The 19,946-nt window shown below is 43.3% G+C and overlaps 1 protein-coding gene across 1 annotated transcript; it reads left to right on the top strand.

The window, feature by feature from the left end:
* Positions 1-3,305: 3,305 nt before the first annotated feature.
* On the top strand, positions 3,306-17,825 carry PEX19 (peroxisomal biogenesis factor 19). Its single transcript, XM_020885055.2, has 8 exons — positions 3,306-3,394; positions 4,787-4,896; positions 5,318-5,483; positions 5,914-5,999; positions 6,215-6,376; positions 7,106-7,282; positions 7,448-7,492; positions 7,661-17,825. The coding sequence occupies exons 1-8, from the start codon at positions 3,325-3,327 to the stop codon at positions 7,742-7,744; spliced, it is 900 nt and encodes a 299-aa protein (XP_020740714.1). The 5' UTR covers positions 3,306-3,324; the 3' UTR covers positions 7,745-17,825.
* Positions 17,826-19,946: the final 2,121 nt, after the last annotated feature.

The following is a 19,946-nucleotide window of genomic DNA, read 5'->3' as shown; positions in this document are numbered from 1 at the left end:
GGCATTTCAGTAGTAAAGCAAGTTTAATGGACTTCCCTGGTGGTACAGTGGATAGGAATCCACCTGCCAGTGCAGGAGACACGGGATCAATCCCTGGTCTGGGAAGACTGCACATGCCACGGAGCAATTAAGCCCATGCCCCACAACCACTGAACCTGCACACCCAGAGCCTGTGCTCCGCAAGAGAAGCCATGCACCGCAGCTTAAGAGCAGCCCCCCGCTCCCCATAACTAGAGAAAGTGCGCACATCAACAAAGACCCCATGCAACCAATAAATACATTTATAAAAAATAGTAAAGCAAGTTTAAGAAATAGGACAATCATGCTTATTTTCAACTCCACCTTAATTCATTTACTATCTGATACTTTCCTTATTAGCATACTTGTATTACTATATTAATGTAAAGCCAATAGAAATACCTATAACATGTGCTTGTTATAACTACAGTTGTATTAGAGAGACACATGTAAGCATGGAGTTAACCTGGAATAGATGTTACAGCTGTTGGGGAGAAAGAGATTAATCAGGGAAGAATTAGATTACAGAAGTTTAGAAGTGAAAACAGCCTTAGAGTTTCAGCTTTCATTTTTTTTAATCCTATTTGTAATATCAAATGTAATAATCATCCTTTTATCATATTTGTAAATATCACATTTGATATTTAAAATATCATATTTGTATCCTAGAGAGGAGAAGGGTTTTGAACAAAGCAATTTAATAACAGAGTTGAGACTAGCATTTAGTCTTCCAACTTCTAGTTCAGAGTGTTTTTCCCAAGTTACAGTACTTGTGCTTGGAAGATCACAGCAGGTTTTGCACAGGTATGACTTTAAAAGTATGTCCCCTAAATGTCAAGGAAAGAGTAAGCACCTAATCTGATGCTTGACACAGTACTCAAGTGTGTTTAGGAAGCTAAGGATGAAAGTCATGAAGTGACTTTTTTCATTTAGATGTGGTTTCTCCCTTTTCAACTTTATGATACTTTATCCTGAATTCTTATAAGACAGTGACCTTGGCCATACTTATACTGTGTGTATGCCTATTCCTACCCTGAGCTTAAGGCCCAGTCAACTACCTTAACAGCAAGGGCTGGCCTGGTTTATCTCTGTCCTCCACGGTGCTCCACATAGGATCTTGAACAATGGTAGATGCCCTCTAAGTAGTAAAGTAGGTTTGTCTAAAGCAGTTGATGCATTCTGGAAGATCTAAATAGAACAATTCCAGAGGAGGGAAGGGATGTCTAGAGTTGTCTTTATCTGAACTTTCCCAACTACACACGATTGACTTCTGTGTAAAGCAAAGGCTACAGGTCAGGGAAGTTCAGTTCAGTCGCTCAGTCATGTCCGACTCTGTGACCCCATGGACTGCAGCATGCCAGGCTTCCCTGTCCTTCACCAACTCCCGAAGCTTGCTCAAACTCATGCCCATCGAGTCGGTGATGCATCCAACCGTCTCATCCTCTGTCATCCCCTTCTCCTCCTGCCTTCAATCTTTCCCAGCATCAGGGTCTTTTCCAAGGAGTCAGTTCTTCATATCAGGTGGCCAAAGTATTGGAGTTTCGGCTTTAGCATCAGTCCTTCCAATCAATATTCAGGACTGATTTCCTTTAGGATTGACTGGTTGGATCTCCTTGCAGTCCAAGGGACTCTCAAGAGTCTTCTCCAACACCACAGTTCAAAAGCATCAATTCTGTGACACTCAGCTTTCTTTATACTCCAACTCTCATATCCATACATGACTACTGGGAAAACCATAGCTTTGACTAGATGGATCTTTGTGGCAAAGTGATGTCTCTGCTTTTTAATATGCTGTTTAGGTTGGTCATAGCTTTTCTTCCAAGGAGCAAGTGTCTTTTAATTTCATGGCTGCAGTCACCATCTCCAGTGATCCTGGAGGCCAGGAAAATAAAGTCTCTCACCATTTCTATTGTTTCCCATCTATTTGCCATGAAGATATGGGACCAGATGCATTATCTTAGTTTTCTGAATGTTGAGCTTTAAGCCAACTTTTTCACTCTCCTCTTTCACTTTCATCAAGAGGCTCTTTAGTTCTTCTTCCCTTTCTGCCATAAGGGTGGTGTCATCTGCGTATCTGAGGTTATTGATATTTCTCCCGGCAATCTTGTTTCCAGCTTGTGTTTCATCCAGCCCAGCGTTTCTCATGATGTACTGTGCATATAAGTTAAATAAGCAGGGTGACAATATACAGCCTTGGTGGATCCCTTTCCCGATTTGGAACCAATCTGTTGTTCCATGTCCAGTTCTAACCGTTGCTTCTTGACCTGCATACAGATTTCTCAGGAGGCAGGTCAGGTGGCCTGGTATTCCCATCTCTTGAAGAATTTTCCACAGTTTGTTGTGCTCCACACAGTCAAAGGCTTTGGCATAGTCAATGAAGCAGAAATAGATGTTTTTCTGGTCAGGGAAGGGAACTCTACAGTAGCCTTTCTGCTTAATCCAAAGTCCAAGAGTTGCTTTTCTACCCAATTTGATTAAACTAATATCGAGTTGTAAGTACTTCACCCTGTGATACTTTTAATGGGGTACAGGAAATGTGATAGCCAGTAGATTCTGCAGAGAAACATACCTCTTTAGGATCTGAGAGAGCAAAGAGTAGACAATGAATGCCTAAATTTTAATCCCCAGCCCAGGAGCTAGGGATGCAGCAGTGAAGATGACGGATGAAAATCCTTGCCATCATCGTGTTTAAATTGCAAAGGACTTAAAGGGAGATAGAAATGATAAATAAGTAAAACATATAGTATGTCAGATAGAGGTAAGGGTTGAGAAAAATGGAGGGAAAGCGGGTAGGATTTATATATGTGTGTGTGTGGGAGGGGTTGCAGTTTTATTTAGTGAGGCCAAAGAAGGCATTTCACAGAAGATGACATGTGAGTACAATACTGAGGGGAGAGAAAACTACCATGTTGGGTATGCTGTAACTGCCTTATTGATTACAAATGCACAGCTTCTGGTGGTTCGTAGGCAGTTTGTCCCAGTTTGGCATATCCACAGCTCTGGAAAGAATAATAAGGAAGCCAGGTAATGTGGGAAGTTGAAAGGAAGGAAGCCAGGCCAGTTAAAAAAAAAAAAAACAAAAAACAAAAATCTGGCAGAAGGTAAGAGTAAACTCACCTGTTAGGTCAACATGCCAGTAGAAAGAAGGGTGGCGGGGTGGGAACCGAAGCCTCCTGTCCCTTTAAAAATGGCGGCCCGGCACGGACCAACAATACCATTGGTTGCGCGAGCAGAGGGGGCGGGCTCGGGGGCGGGGTGCGCGGAGCCGCGGAGTCCCGCCTCCTACGGCAAGTCAGAGGTCGCAAGATGGCCGCAGCGGAGGGGGACAGTGGAGTCCGGGCCGAAGCCGACCGGGAATTGGAAGAGCTTCTGGAAAGTAAGAGCCCGTAATGGGAAAACCCCGAAGAGGGCGGATGTAAGGATCCTTTCAGGGGGTTAGGTAAACCTGCGATGCTTGGGACGGAGCAGGAAATGCTCTCCAAAGGTTGGAAGGGGGCGAAGAGTCTAATTGCGACCCTCGAGATAATCTCTGGGTCACCCTCTCCTTCCTCTGCAGCGGGAGTTGAGGAGTTCTTTCTGGGTCCCTGAACGGCCCACACTGTTGATCTCCCTGCCGGAGGGGAAACTAACCCAGAGGACGTTTCACTATCCCTTTCCAAACTCCCCTTACTTTAGATTAGTAAGTTCTTGAAGTCTGACTTTCTCCCCGCCCAGCAGCAGCATTTGGTCCTCGGGGGGCAGCGAACCGAACAACCACGGATTGCTTCCATTAATTGTTAGCAAGCCCGTAGTGCGTTCTTCTGTGCACTGTCCTGCCCTCCTTAACAGAAAAGACACTCCTTTCTTTCTCCCAGTCCTTTCATCCACCAGGCCCCTTTCCAGTTCTTTCATCATGTCGGAGCTCAAACCCTTCCCATTATTTTGAAAAACAGGGTGAGACAGCCTCAGGGGAAGACAGTTCGCTCTTGAAAGAAGCTGGCTTGTACTTTTCCTCCTCAGCCCTGCCATCCACTCCCCTCTGGTTTGGTTTCATGCCCAGAGTGGGGCTGGTATCTTCCCCCTAGGCCTGGCAAATACAGTGGTGGTGAGAACACAGGCTTTTCAGGGTAGAGGTCAATATTTTTTGTCTCTTGCTCAGTCACAGAGCGGGCAGGCGGAAAGATGAACAGAAATGGTGAGAAGTGCTAAGTGACTGTGTGAGTCTGCCGAAATGAGGCCACAGGGAGCTCTAGGAACTCTGGGGAGGGAGACCTAAATTGAAGGAGAAAAGAGAGTTCAGTGGCCTCCGGTGGAGTATAATATGGAGTCCCTCAGTTTGTACCAGGACCCATGGGAAGCTGGGTGAAACATCTTAAGGCTTCTGCTCTCTTGCCAAAGATTATTCCTTGTGGGCTCCAGAGTGAGTTCTAGGGGGTTAAGGACATCTGTGTTCTCTGTTCCCCTTGAATATCTGTTTGGGATTTCTAGGAACCATTAAAGTATGGCAAAGAGGCATTGTGTAGATGAACTGTCGTCTTACAGCTTTGAGAGATGCTTTGTCCACCTTAAGGGATTTCTTCCCCTATGATTACAATAAATTAGGTAATAGCAGAGGGAGGGAGAAGCTTATTGAGGAGTGGGTCAGGAGAGGGAGACTCAGAAAAAGGAGAGCATTTTAGGAAAGTTGGCAGCTTGAAAGATTGTTTTCTTAATGCTTTGCTCAGAAACCCCTCTAGCCTTGCATTCTCATCCATCACCAACACATACACTATGTCTCTTGTCTCTGAAGGTGCTCTTGATGATTTCGATAAGGCCAAACCCTCCCCAGCACCCCCTCCTACCACCACGGCCCCTGATGCTTCAGGGCCCCAGAAGAGATCGCCAGGAGACACTGCCAAAGTATAAATTCCACCCACTTAAGGGATGGGGAGGGGATGGGCGTGCAGTTCCAAGCAGAGGTGGGGCAGGCCCTTGTGGGCCAGAGGGGAGTTGGGGAGGGTGCCTTGGCCTCACATTGCTGAGTGCTGTTGCAGGCCTCAGTCCTTGTGAAACAAGGACTTGAGATTGAGTAGAGGGATCTCAAGGAAGTTCTTTAAGAAAAGGACAGATTTAAATGGATTGGGAATGCCATTCCATAGCCTTCCCTCAGTGGCCAGATGCCTTTTTGCTGTTCTCATAAAGAGAAGTAGTCAGAATGTCCAATGGAGGTGGGTAGGAGGGAAGCACTGCATCTCCCAGAGCCACTGCCTGTTTCTGTCAGAAACCATGTACAGTGGGGTACCAAGTAAGAGATGTACTTTGGCCACATTCTCCCCTGTAGGATGCCCTCTTCGCCTCCCAAGAGAAGTTTTTCCAGGAACTGTTTGACAGTGAGCTGGCTTCCCAAGCCACTGCTGAGTTTGAGAAAGCAATGAAAGAGTTGGCTGAGGAAGAGCCCCACCTGGTAGAGCAGTTCCAAAAGCTTTCAGAGGCTGCTGGGAGAGTAGGTAAGGAGGGGAAACAATGGGAAATATCTGAACAAACCTCTTGGGTTATTGTCCCTTGACAACACCAAAATTTTTTGTAAAAGTTGATAGCAATTATACCACTGCCATGGGATGGGGGAGGAGATGGAAGGAAAAATGAGACCCTGTTTAATGAACGGGATGAGATAGGTTGGAAAGTAACAGAAAAGATTATTTAAAAGTGATAATTTTAAAGATCAGTGTTAATGTGGGTGTCATTATAGAGAACAAACTGAGACACAGTCCATGTAGATTTGTGAAAATAACTATGAAGATAAACATAGAGTATTCAAAGATTTGGAGTGTAGTAATTTACTAATAAATGCTCCATGTCCAAGCTGGTAACCAGGTCAGTCTAAGCAAGCAAACAGTTAAAATCCTAAATGACTTAAGCTCTTTTCATCTCTCCTAGGCAGTGATGCGACTTCCCAACAAGAATTCACCTCTTGCCTAAAGGAGACATTAAGTGGACTAGCCAAGAATGCCACTGACCTTCAGGTGAGGGGGAAGAGATAGGGAACCACAAGGGGTCCACTCACAGAGACTTCACCAGCAGAGTCTCAAAAGCCAGACTCTCTTGGCTATCATCTCAAGTCTGTTCTTGCCTCACTATTTTGCTACAGGCACATTTAAATAGTTCTTTCTCACCTGAAAAGTTGGTAAGTATCCCAAGAAGATGGTATGCTTGCTCATTTCTCTTCTGTCCTTTCTAGAACTCTGGCATGTCAGAAGAGGAGCTGACCAAGGCCATGGAAGGGCTGGGTATGGACGAAGGGGATGGGGAAGGGACCATCCTCCCCATCATGCAGAGCATCATGCAGAACCTACTGTCCAAGGATGTGCTGTACCCGTCACTGAAGGAAATCACAGAAAAGGTTTGTGAACTTCTGTTTGTGCTTTTCCTCCTTACTCCTCATTGTATCAACTCCCATGGGCTACTTTGTCTATTTAGAGACTGTAAAGACAAAGTAACTCAAGTGTACAGGTTCAGGTTCATCTGTTTTTTTCTCCTTTATTTATTCGGAGGGGAGAGTTAGGGAGGAGTTGTGTCTCCAAGAGAATAAAGCCACTTTACTGAGGATATTTGAGGTAGAAGGGGAAATCCTTCAGCTCTATTAATAGTTTTCTATAAACTAGTCTAAAACTCTGTTGTTATCTGATCAACTTCTTCTTGCGTTTCCAATTTCATTCATTTCTCCAACAAGATTTCACTGATGGTTTACTGACTTTATGCTGTGAACAATTTTTAGAGTAGTTTAAATGATGGTCTCTGCCATCAAAGAGTTTATAGTGTTACTAGAGAGACTTTTAAAAGTTGTTAAACACAAAAGAAGGAATATATGACTGAAACCATATGTGGCCCTTAAAGCCTCAAATATTTACTGTCTGGCTCGTCACAGAAAAAGTTTGTCATCCTCTGGTGACCATAAATGCTAGCATAGCCAGGTGATCTGATTGAAGTCCATGCTGCTTCTCATGCTGAACTTGCTTATTTAGTTTTTCCTTCTCCTCTATTTCTGGCCCCTTCATGTTCTTAGTATTTTATTACCCTTACTTATCCATTGTTCACTTAATTCTTCACCACCCATTCTCTGTTTACTTAGTATCCAGAATGGTTGCAGGCTCACCGAGACTCTCTACCTCCAGAGCAATTTGAAAAATATCAGGAACAACATAGTGTCATGGGCAAAATATGTGAGCAGTTTGAGGCAGAGACCCCCACAGACAGTGAGGCCACTCAGAAGGCTCGTTTTGAGGTGGTGCTGGATCTTATGCAGCAGGTAAGGCCTCCTTTTTCTGTCTGCCTGCTGCTGCTGTCTGCCTGGGTGTTCATTGCAGGAGGATCCTGAAAGGAGGCCCCACTGCCAAACCAAAGTGGGGGAGGGAGCACAGGGGAGGCTGCGAAGCACGGCCTTAGCTCGTGTTCCTCTTTCTTTATGTTCCAGCTGCAAGATTTGGGCCATCCTCCAAAAGAGCTTGCTGGGGAGATGGTGAGTATACCGTCTTGTATACTTTAATATGAGCCCAAGTTTCCATTATTCTGTAACCTTTAGTGATTCCACCTAAGGCAATAATAGTGGCTGCAGGGGATAGACCTTCAAAAGCTCTAAGTTTCTGAAATGGAAGGAGTTATCTGAGTCCCTTGATCTCTTCTCCAGCCTCCTGGCCTCAACTTTGACCTGGACGCCCTTAATCTGTCGGGCCCACCAGGTGCCAATGGCGAACAGTGTCTGATCATGTGAAACACAGCACGCTTTCTTCCCTGATTCCCAGCCATGGGGGAACGTCTGGAGTCAGCAGAACCACTGAGAACTGAGGCAGGAGTGTCGTCTCCCGGAGTGGCTGCCCACTGCCATCTGTCATCCCACCCAAGATTGTGCCATACCAGCTGAGGCTTTTTTCTCTTTGTAGGAATAAGGCCTGTTCTGCAGATCATTACTGTGAACCCTTTCCATTGTAGTTTCTGCTGCTAGCAAAGGCCCAACTACCTTCCAAGTGAAGGAAGGCGACTCTTTTGGGGCAGGCACCTTTATCCCTCTCCCAAAGTAATGTTCCACAGGGCCACACTGATGTTCACTTTTGTATGGGGTCTCCGTGCCTTGTCTCCACTCCCTCTCTTGGACCTGGGCAGCAGGGACAGAGCCCTCAGACTCTGTGTTTCTGTCCTTCTCTTAAGCAGGGCCTTTGGGAATGCGTGCGAGAAACAGCCTGGGTGGGGGCCGTAGGTCTGTCACCACACACTCTTGCCTTCAGACTGTTCTGAATTCTCCAAAGTAAGTGGGGGGCTTTTGCATCTAATCACAGGTTGAAAGAGAAGCCCTGGAATTCTCTCTCCAGGTACAGAGTCCTCAGCTCCCTATCCAGCCTGAGAACTCCAGCAGCTGCCCTGGTTCTTTCTATAATGCTATGTGATCTGGGTGAACTCAGCCCTTGACCTTCCTTTACCCCCTGCCTCTCCTCTCATCTCTCTACTTTAAATACCTCTTTATTCCAACCCTTGTCTGAGCCCAAACTGTGACAGAAAAGGGCCTGTCTTTGTCCTGTTTCCCCTGTTCGAGTCCATCCACCACTCTCACCAGTCCTGGCTATCTCACTGGCAAGCATATATAATTATAGTGTCACGTCTAGGAAATGAATGACTGTTCTTCCCCAGTTGCATACAGTTTTCTTTTACACATTCTCACTTCTGATTTTGAATGCTGCCCATGGATTCAGGGAGGTAGCCTGGAAAAAGGGGGGTGGGATGCAGCCTGCGCCCTTTTTCCTGACGAAAAAATATTCTGAGTGAGGACCGTAGCCTGTATTTCATCTAACTCTTTTCCTAATCTTTCTTAGTTTCTCTAAGCTGCTCTGTGAGGTATGTTAGCTTAACATTGCTAGGTTCTACCATCACCTCTCTTCCCAGTTCAGTCTGCACTTCAGTTGGTAGAGCAGACTGAATGACCATCTTTCCTCATTTTCTCTGTTTTTGAAGCCTTTCAGTTGGTGTTGTATTTTAACATTTTACCTTATTATGTTATTGTTAGTAATGTATTGTTAACATGTTTTCTAAATTTTTTTGTTGGAGCTGACCTTGCCTCAGTGGAGGCTCAGTGGATCTGTAGATCTTGGGTGCCACATGTTGGCAGATATTCTGGTTCAGACCAGCTGGCTATCCTGGTTCAGCACTCAGAAAATAACTACTGGAGCAAATTTGTACTTAACCATTTGTGGCACTCTGATCACCTGACATGACACTTTCCCTTGGGTTAAGACTTTTCTCACCTTAAGGTCCCCGACACATTCTGTGGTATCGGTGAGGAGGGTAATATTTTTAAGACCTCAGGCTGTTTAGGAAGGTCCAGCTATTGTACTTTAGAGTAGGGAAGAGCCCAGGTTTGAGTCCAAGACTGCTCGCCTCTGCAAGAGATGGGAAAGTACAAGCAGACTTGTGGTGATGGTCACAGGACATGAATGACCAAAATTCTCTCCTTTTGCTCTAGCCAAAAACTGAACGCGGCTGGGCAGGGAGGTGGGAAGGACAAAAGGGCCCTACCCCTTGACCTGTGTGCCAACGTTCTTGTACACATTCTCACTTCTGCCGGCCTGGCCAGGACTTACTCCAGGAACCTAAACAGATACCACCTTAGTTTTGTTCCTGAGACATTTATTTTCATTTTGATTGAACATGAATAGATTGGCCTCAGGTTACTGTCTATTCCAGAAATACTATTTGAACTATTCTAGGGCTCATGGAAAGATAGAGCAGTCTTTCTCAAACTGGTAAAGGTCCTTTGGTAAAGGACCAGGTGTTTTGTTTTATAAGTATCCTGTCCTTTGTCCAGCAGTATGTTTTCCATATGCACAGTTCACATTGTTGGCTACCCACCGACAACACCAAATTAACCAAATCCCTTCTGCCTGATAAAGCCACTCCTTATGCATTCAGATATTACAGCACTGTCAGAATGCTAGGGACTTCCCGGACAGTCCAGTGGTTAAGGCTCGACACTCCCAATGCATAGGGCACCAGTTTGATCCCTGGTCAAAGATTTAAGATCCCACATGCCACATGGCACAGCCTAAATAAATAAATATGAAAAAAAATGCTAAAAAGTTTCTAAAAACTGAATTTCTAACTCCTCTTGTCACAGACTGGTAAACTCACGGATCAGTACAAATTTCCAACCACCTGAGTAGCTCTGCTCTGGGGCCCTCAGTCTCTCCACAGCTGCATCAGCCAAATAGATAACATTTCTATGCTTGTTCCATGTGAGTGTTGCTTTTAATGAACTTTTTCTTTAGCTAGAATGTGTAACTGTAAGGAAGTTTCTAGTGTTTTTCTAGCCTTCCTTTTGCTACTTAAAATAACCATTACAAAGCTTAGCTTTCGGTTGTGCATGAAGTGTTTATGCTGTCAGACTTTAAAGGAAAATGCCCCCTTGTTCCAAAATTCTGTACATTAGAGAACAAATTCATGGTTGTTTAGATGGTTTAATGAATTAAGAATCAAGTTAATGCTGTGATAATGGGGTCAATTTCCTATGATTTTTGGAACATCCTGGTAAGGGCCCCACCTGTGTGTACTAAGTCAGCTCAGTCATGTCTAACTCTGCGACCCCGTGGAGTGCTGCCTGCCAGGCTCCTCTCTCCATAGGATTCACCAGGCACAAGAATGCTGGAGTGGGTTGCCATGCCCTCTTCCAGGGGATCTTCCTGACCCAGGGATCGAACCCGCAGCCCAAGGATCCCATGAGGCACTTATAATATGCTATTGAGATGGCTTTTTGGGAGCTTAGGAGAAATGATGGTCCACAGTAAAGCAGGTAGAGATGATAGACCATATGAGAAGTGATCAAAAGTCTTAGCGGAAGTATGCATGCAAGAATGAATGTATATTTCACTGGAAAATCCACCTGCTGACTGTTTCTCAGGAAGGCCTTGGGAAAATTTTTTATTAAGGAAAGGCCCTGATGAAGGGGTCATCAGCATGTTTGAGAAGTTAAGAAGGGTTGTCTCTGGGTGGAGGCTGATGGAAGAGGATTTCCCTGGTAGTGGTGGGGATGATAGGATCCTAGCATTTGCCTCTGAAAGCAGAGACCAGATGGCAATACTTCACTCTCAGAGGCAGAGTGAATGAATTTCCGTAAGGGCAGCATGGTCAAAGAGGAAGAGACTAATGGAAAGTGAGTCCTCGAGGCCATAGGTAGACAGTCAAGGAGAATAAATCAATTTACATATAATTAAGAGTAATAACCAAGAATGGTTGAACAGAAGACTCAGGTCAGTAACTTCAATGAAAGGTCACAATTCCTTGCCCAGTTTCTAGGCTTGAGACAGTTTTCAGACTAAACCTCCTCAGTTGACTACATCATTTACTTAGTTAACCACACACTCAATAAAGAAGACTATCCACATTTTTTTTAGTTGGAAAAAAAGGATACAGGGTCTGAGTTGACACAGAAACCCAGGGACTTAGAACACTGCCACACACCTCCTATCCCTGCATCCCCCTACCCCAACCCAATTAGAGTAGGAAAATATGGGATCAGATAATAAATGGAGTGCTTGCCCAAGTCTGTCTCACAGTAGGTCCAAAAACCTATAGTCATTTTTCCAGTTGCCATAGGTAATCAGAATGGACATATTTGGCAGTTGTCAGAAAGCCCAAGTAGAACCCCCTAAAACTACACCCCACCTCTGCCAAGAATAGTAAATAGGTAATAGTGCATTCTGGGGAAAATGGCAGCAGTTAGTTACACTCAGTTAGACGGCACAGGGTATCGGTCCCCATCATGTCCTTGTTTAGTCTCCCCATCTGACCCTTGCAAACACCGAGTGAGGTATGCTGGACTAAATGGACTGCTGTAACCTTGCACAGTTAGTAGTCCTGACCCTTACAACTAGGACTTGATACTCTGGTTGAACACAACGAATCTTACATTGGATGAGCTTCATCTCTGGCTTGTAGAGATAACAAGACTCTTCACCTGCACATGTTGAGTCCACAAGAGAGGAACACACTCCCTTGTGGGCCGTCTTCTAAGAGGCTGGGCATGTTTGCTGGAGAGTGGCACAGCCGCTGATAAGGTAAAGTGAGAATGAAGTCGCTCAGCCATGTCTGACTCTTAGCGATCCCACGGACTGCAGCCCACCAGGCTCCTCCGTCCCTGGGATGCTCCAGGCAAGAGTATTGGAGTGGGGTGCCATTGCCTTCTCCACTGATGTAGGTATGTGGCTCTTAATTTGTACTATTTGGCTTTTTTTTAACAGAAAGTTTCCCAATCTAGTGAGTATGTTCTTTCAGTATTAATCAGGAAGAAAGTATCAGAAGTAGTTGGAGTTGCAGTTGATGGTCAACAATATATGTTTTGGTTTTAATATAGAGTTATGTTAGTTCTCTCTCTCTCTGTCACAGTACAGTCCAAAAGAATCTGGATATTCTGTAATATATCCCATTTGTCTGCTTTATTAAGCTTATGCTACTCAGGTATTGAGGATGTGCTAATCAGATCTGATGAACAAACAGTATCAATTATTCTGGATTCTTAGAGACACATACACTCCAGAGGGTAGAAGATAAATTCTTCAAAAGATGCAGGGCCCTGTCATGTTGGTTAAGTTTCTGTGTGTCCCATGATCCTTTCTAAGGTAAGTATAAATTACTGTATCTTGTGCCTTTTACCCTAAGAAGCACAATACCTTGGTAGGCATATTACAGCTTTGGAGGCAGCATAGTCTGAGCTTGGGAATACAATAATGGCCTTCACAGCAGGTCCAGGCTACCATTCAAACAGTCGTGCTGCTTGGGTCATAACACCTGGAAAGTTCCATGGTACTAGGGGTACCTGTGTTAAGAAAAGATGTGTGAATTGTCTGGCAATTCACAGTAGGAAAATTCCAGCACAGATCTCTAAGGTTCTGGAGTAAGGTGGTTGTTTCTGCAGTAGAGAATGTTTCACCATTGCAAAGCATCTCCTGGCATACTGTTAGGTCCTGAAATTAATTCAGTGTCTGATCACAGAATATCAAGTGACTGTGTGACCAGTTGCCCATATAAACAGCATGTTATTGTCAGACATGCCAAGTCATAAGACTGGACAGATACAATAACAATATATTTTACAGCAGAAGCTGTTCACTTTGGAAGAAGCCCAAGCAAACTTGGCACAAGTAAATTAAACAAAAGGCCCCAGGCCTTCATATTACCTGTATCTGTGGCACTAAAACCTTTCTTGTAGCTCATACCTATGGCAACATAAGAATTCCTTCAGCCATTTCGCAGAGGAGGAAAAATTCCAAGTCTGGTTTGTGGATGCCTTAGCTTGATCATGTTAGGGCAAACTAAGCCAAGTAAGGAATGCTGTTTCTCAACGGCCTTTTCCTGAGTGGTCCTGAATCCTGAGAGACAGTGATGAGGGGAAATTCTCTCAATAAGTAGGACTTTAGGCAGTTGACTTGACCATCCACTTTGGAGAAAGAAGTGACTGGAGGCAAGGATGTACATGAACTCAGAGTCACTGGGCTGGTTGGTCAAGGGCCCAAAAGGAGCAAGATCGGAAAATGGGGTCTGGTAAAGTGTTTGGGACTCTCACTTCTGTGAGAGTGGGACTTGCATTCACCAGAAGGGCACTAAATAAATAAACTGTATGGGTATGATAATTTAGTTGGGACAATTTCAGCTATCCTGGTTTGTGCATAGTGTGTTTATAAATAGAATCTCTGTGGTGGCAGAGATGGAGGCTGTTTTTCAGCCTGTTAACATGAATTCCTTTCTTACCCAGGCTGACTGAGCTCTGCTGTTTCTAAATGTCTATCTTGTCAGCATCAAAGAGCAGTGATGATCCCCTTGTTGAGTACCACGGTTCAATGAGAACAGCTCACCATTTGGTGGCAAGTTGATTACATCAAACCTTTTCCATTCTGGAAAAAACAATAGTTTAACATTCTGATCAGGACTGATACCTATTTTGCTTTGCTTGTAAGTGCCTGAGCCATTTGCTGGCACTGGGTCCTACGTAAGAATGCCTTGGGACAGGGTACTCAGTGGCAAAGCAGCTAAAGTCACGGGCACATGACAGTGGGGCCCAGTGTTCCTATCGATGCCTTTTTACCCAGAAGCCTCTGACCTGGTAGAGTAGTGGGGTGGCCTTTTGAAGGTGCATTTGTGGTGCCAGCAAGGATGGAGTGCTGTACTTCATAGTACAGTATAAACCTACCACAAAAGGTAGAATTCATGGGTTCTGGAACCAAGGGGTGTAGATAGGCATGACCCTATTCAGTATCACTTCCGTGAGCCACTTGACACATTTGTACTTCCTGTCCTTGCAACTTTAAATTCTGTGGGTCTGGAGATCCTGTTTCCCAGAGTGGAGATGCTTCTACCAGGCACAGCGTCATCTGGTCACTTTGGGCTCCTAATGCCAGCAAATTATCAGGCAGAAAAAGAAGTTGCCATACTGTCTGGGATAATTAGCTCTGTTATGAGGAGTTAGGCTCACTTTTACATTATGAATACAAAAAGAAAAGTGTTTGATGCACATGTGATCCCTGGGTTAACTTTTTAGCTCTCCTATACTCAGTTTTAACTGTAAATAACTAAACACTTATGGCCTGGTAGGGCACGATCTCTGGGGTCCCAGAACCCTCAGGGATGAAGATCACCCCAGAGGTAAGCCATCTAGACTAAAAAAAATTGTAGTCAAGAGGGAGATGAATCTGAAATAGGTGTCATTGCAGGAAGATGATGAATGTCATCTGCAATTTCTGCACCAACTGCAACCCCTTTTGTGTTTCCAGAAATTGTGACTAACTTGACTTATGGAGAAACTGCTTAGATGTAGAGAACTTAATGTACAACACAAATGACCCCAATATAGTAGACATTGTTGGTACTCCGTCCAGAGCCTCTTTACCTGGAAGTGAGTTTTGGCTGCTAATAGCTCACTGCTGCATCTTCTTGGGAATCACTCTCTGCCAACAAAAGCCACTTCTGGAAATTCCTGGAAGGTTGTTCCTTCCCAGGGATAACACCACAGTCAATGGTATGATATTAGTTCAGAAGTCAGTCAGGATTCTGATAGGGATTGCATTATCAGTGATGATATATAATTAGTAATTGTATTGTCAGCAAATAATACTAAGGTACAAAATTCCTTGTTGCTTTCCTCAAGGTGGAACAGATGAGCCATTTATGTGCCAAGAGTTCCCAGTGGAGGCTAAACTTATCAGCTGAACCTGTATCTTTGCCTAACTTTTCCTCTTGTCCTATCTTGCTTCACTCACTCCATTACAGGTTTTACTTGAGAGCACTCCCTCAATAAACCACGTGCACAGAATCCCTTTCTTGGACTCTGCTTCTAGGGACTCCAACCTAAGACAGGAGAATAATGGTGTCAACTGAGAGATTTGAGTGTAACAGAAGTAGAGCAAAGAGCAAATGTTGAGTTCAGTTTGGGAATGTTAAGGTGCCATTGACTGGAATAGAAGAGAACATCCTCAATCTGGTAAAGTACAACTACACAAAAAATCTACAGCTAACATCATGCTTAAGGATCACGAACAATACAAGGATATCAGCTGTAACCACTTCTAGTCAATATTTTGCCAGAGGTTTTAGTCAGGGCAATTAAGCAAGAAAAAGAAAAGACATTGAGATTGGAAAGGAAAAATAAAACTGTATTTGCAGATGCATGATATAGGACATCTTAAGGAATCCACTAAAAAACTGTTAGAACTAATGAGTTCAGCAAGGTTGCAGGACTTAAGTTCAATATATAGAAATCAATTATATTCCTATGATTTGCAATGAACAGTCCAGAAAAGTGAGACTAAGAAAACAATTCCATTCACAAAAGCATCACAAAGAATACTTGGGATTAAGGGAGAAGAATACTTAAGAATAAATTTAACAAAAGAAGTACATTAAAACTACAAAATATTGTTAAGAAAGATCTAAATAATGTTCACGGAGCACATTGTTAAAAATGTCACTATAGATCTTCCTTGATTTACCATGGGGTTATGTCCTGATAAACCCATTGTAAGTTGAAAATATCTTAAGCCAATACATTTAATACACTAACCTACCAAACTCATGGGTTAGCCTAGTCTACTTTAAACATGCTCAGAACACTTACATTAGCCTGCAGTTGGGCAAAACCATCTAATACAAAGCCTGTTTTATAATAAAGTATTGAATATCTCATGTAATTTATTGATACTGTACTGAAAGTGAAAAAGAATGATTGTAAGTGTATTGATTGTTTACCCTCATGATTGTGTGGCTGACTGGGAGCTTGGCTCACTGTTGCTGCCCAACGTCCTGAGATAATATCCTACCACATATCCCTAGCCCAGGAAAAGATCAAAAGTCAAAGTACAGTTTTTACAGAAATGTTTATCTCTTAGACACCACCATAAAGTAAAAAAATCATAAGTTGAACCATTGTCAGTTGGGAACTGTTCTACTCCCTAATCTCCATATTCAATGCAATCTCTATCAGAATCCCAGCCTACTTTGTGGAAATTGACTAAGTAATCCTAAAAGTCATATGGAATCACAGTAGACTCAGAAGAAGAAAATAATCTTGAAAAACTCACTACAAAACAATGATAATCAAAACAGTGGGATGAGGGCTTCCATGGTGTTCCAGTGGTTAAGAATCCACTGTCCCCAGGGCAGGGGACACAGGTTTGATCCCTGGTCCAGGAAGATCCTACGTGCCATGGGGCAACTAGGCCTGTGTGCCACAACTACTGAGCCTGGGCACCTAGAACCTGTGCTCTCTGCAATGACAGAAAGCCTGCAGGCAGCAACAAAAACCACCAGTGCAACAAAAAAATAAATCTTAAAAAAAAGGGGGGTGATGGCACATAGAAAAGACATAGATACCAGTGGAATAGAATTAAGACTCCAGAAGTAAATCTATATATCTATGGTTAGCTGATTTGTTTTACAAAGGGGCCAAGACCATCCAATGGGAAAAAACAGTCTTTTCGAAAATTGCCCTGGGACGACTAGATAGCCACCTGCAAAATAATAAGTTCAATCCTTACCTCACACCATATTAAAAAATTAACTCAAACAGCTAAAAGTAATAACTGTGTTCATGGAATTCTCCAGGCAAAAGTACTGGAGTGGTAGCCATTCCTTTCTCCAGGGGCTCTTCCCAACCCAGGGATCCAACCCAGGTCTCATGCATAGCAGGCAGATTCTTTACCGTCTGAGCTACCAGGGAAGCCCAAGAATTATTATATAGGACCCCAAAAGCATGAGCAATAAAAGAAAAAGATAAATTGGACCTCATCAAAATTGAAAAGTTTGTGCTTCAAAGGACACCATCAAAAAAGTGCAAAGACAGCTCACAGAATGGGAGAAAATATTTAAATCATGTAACGGATGAAGGATTTGTATCTAGAAAAACTATGTACTCTTATAACTCCATAATAAAAAGACAAGTAACCCAATTTAAAAATGAGCAAAGGAGGGCTTCCCTGGTGGCTCAGTGGTTAAGAATCCGCCTGCCAGTGCTGGAGACATGGGTTCAATTCCTGATCCAGGAAGATCCCACATGCCACAGAGCAACTAAGCCTGTGTGCCACAACTATTGAGCCTGTGCTCCGGAGCCTGGGAGCTGCAACTACTGAGCCTATGTGCCGCAACTGCTGAATCCGAAGAGCCCTAGAGCCTGTGCAGTGCAACAAGAGAAGCCATCTCTGCAATGAGAAGCCTGCACATCACAACTAGTGATTAGCCCCTACTCGCCACAACCAGAGAAAAGCCCGCAAAGCAACAAAGATTCAGCACAGCCATAAATAAAATTTTTTAAAAGAAAGTGAAAAGTGCCTCAGTCGTGTCTGACTCTTTGTGACCCCATGGAATTCTCCTAGAATACTGGAGTGGGTAGCCTTTCCCTTCTCCAAGGGATCTTCCCAACCCAGAGATTGAACCTAGGTCTCCCACATTGCAGGCGGATTCTTTACCAGCTGAGCCACCAGGGAAGCCCAAGAATACTGGAGTGGGTTTTTAAAAGAAAAACAACCTATTTTAAAAAGTGAGCAGAGAACTTGAATAGACATTTCTCCAAAAGAAAGAAAAATGATCAATTAACACATGAAAAGATGCTTGACATTGTTAGTCATGAGGGAAGTGCAAATCAAAAATCACTTCAAACCCATTAGGATGTTTAGAATCAAAAAGTTATTAAACATTGGTAAAGATGGGGAAAACTGGACTGGAACCTTTATACATGGCTGGTGTGAAAGTAAAATGGTACAACAGCTTCAAAAAGCACTCTGTCAGTTCCTCAACTGGATTAATCATAGTTAACCATATGACCCAGCAATTTAATTCCTAAGTATATGCCCCAAAGAAATGAAACATATGTCCAAACAAAAACTGGCATAAACATTTTTATAACAGCATTTTTTGTAATAGCTGAAAGGTAGAAACAACAATAACGTCCACCAACAGATGAATGGTTGAACGTATACAATGGAATATTTGTTTTAAAAGAAGTACTGTTACATTTTATACAATGAGTGAATTTTGGAAGCATGCTAAGTGAAATAAGCCAGTCACAAAAGGCCACATACTATATGATTCCATTCATATGAAAGTCCAGAATAGAGAAATCTAATAGGGATAAAATAGATTAGTGGTTTCTTAGAGTTGGAGGGGGATGGGAGATGGAGGTGGGAGGTGATACTTAAAGGAAACTGGGTTTTTGTGGGTTTTTTTAGGGATGAAAATTATTGAAAATTGACTGGTTATGGTTGCACATATCTGTGAATGTACCCAAAGCCATTCAATTGAACACTTTAAATGAGTGAATTGTATGGTATGTGAATTTCATCTCAATAAAGCTGTTTTTTAAAAAGTGCCATTGGCTCTCAGGTGTGTCAGTCTAAAGCTTGAAGGAGAAGCCTGGTTTGGAAATAAATACGTGGGAGTCATCATTATGTGGATAGTAGTTTGAAGTGAAATAAAAGTTGCTCAGTCGTGTCTGATTGTTTGCAACCTCATGGACTATACAGTCCATGGAATTCTGCAGGCCAGAATCGTGGAGTGGATAGCCTTTCCCTTCTCCAGGGGATCTTCCCAACCCAGAGATTGAAACCAGGTCTCCTGCATTGCAGGCAGATTCTTTACCAGCTGAGCCACAAGGGAAGCCCAAGAATACTCCAGTGGGTAGCCTATCCATTCTCCAGCGAATCTTCCTGACTCAGGAATCGATCTGCGGTCTCCTGCATTGCAGGTGGATTCTATACCAACTGAGCTATAAGGGAAGCCCTCATCTCTATTAAATGTCACCTCAGCAGAGGTGCCTTCCCTAACCACATATGTAAAAGAGCACACCTACTTAAGGTAGGTAAAAAGGTAACCCACTTTTACCCTGCTTTATTTTTCTTTACATTTAATATTTAATATTATCTGCATGGCCCTCTTCTCCCCCTACACTCCCAACCCCTGCACTAATAAGTTCCATGAATGTTGGAATCTTGGTTGGTTGTATTCACTACTGCAGCTCCAGTACCTAGAAAAGGCCTTACATGTAGCAGGAATTCAACAGTTGTTGATGGAGTGAATGAAAGAATGAATAGAATGTTAAGGCATTAGATGGTTAACTTTGTGTTCTAAGTCCTCTTAGGTGATGGGGTTATAAAGATGAAAAAGACATAGCCATTGCCCTTATAGAGCTTATATTCTAGTAGTATAGATTACAAATATGTAATTAGAGGTTAAATATTATATGTAAAAAATGGCATAAAATGCAGAGTGAAAGGATGATAGTGTAGGATACTATTTTAACTGGAATGGTTAAGAGCTGTCTCTCTGAGGAAGGAGTATTTGGGTAGAGATCTGATTAAATGGACAGAACAAGTCTAGTAAAGATCTGGTAGGTGAACATTCCAAGAAGAAGGAACAAGTGCAAAAGCCCTGGGGCTCTTCAATATTTTGGT

Source organism: Odocoileus virginianus, chromosome 5, assembly GCF_023699985.2.
Source record: "Odocoileus virginianus isolate 20LAN1187 ecotype Illinois chromosome 5, Ovbor_1.2, whole genome shotgun sequence".
NCBI classification, from domain to species: domain Eukaryota; kingdom Metazoa; phylum Chordata; class Mammalia; order Artiodactyla; family Cervidae; genus Odocoileus; species Odocoileus virginianus.
This window is presented reverse-complemented; position numbering and strand designations above follow the sequence as displayed.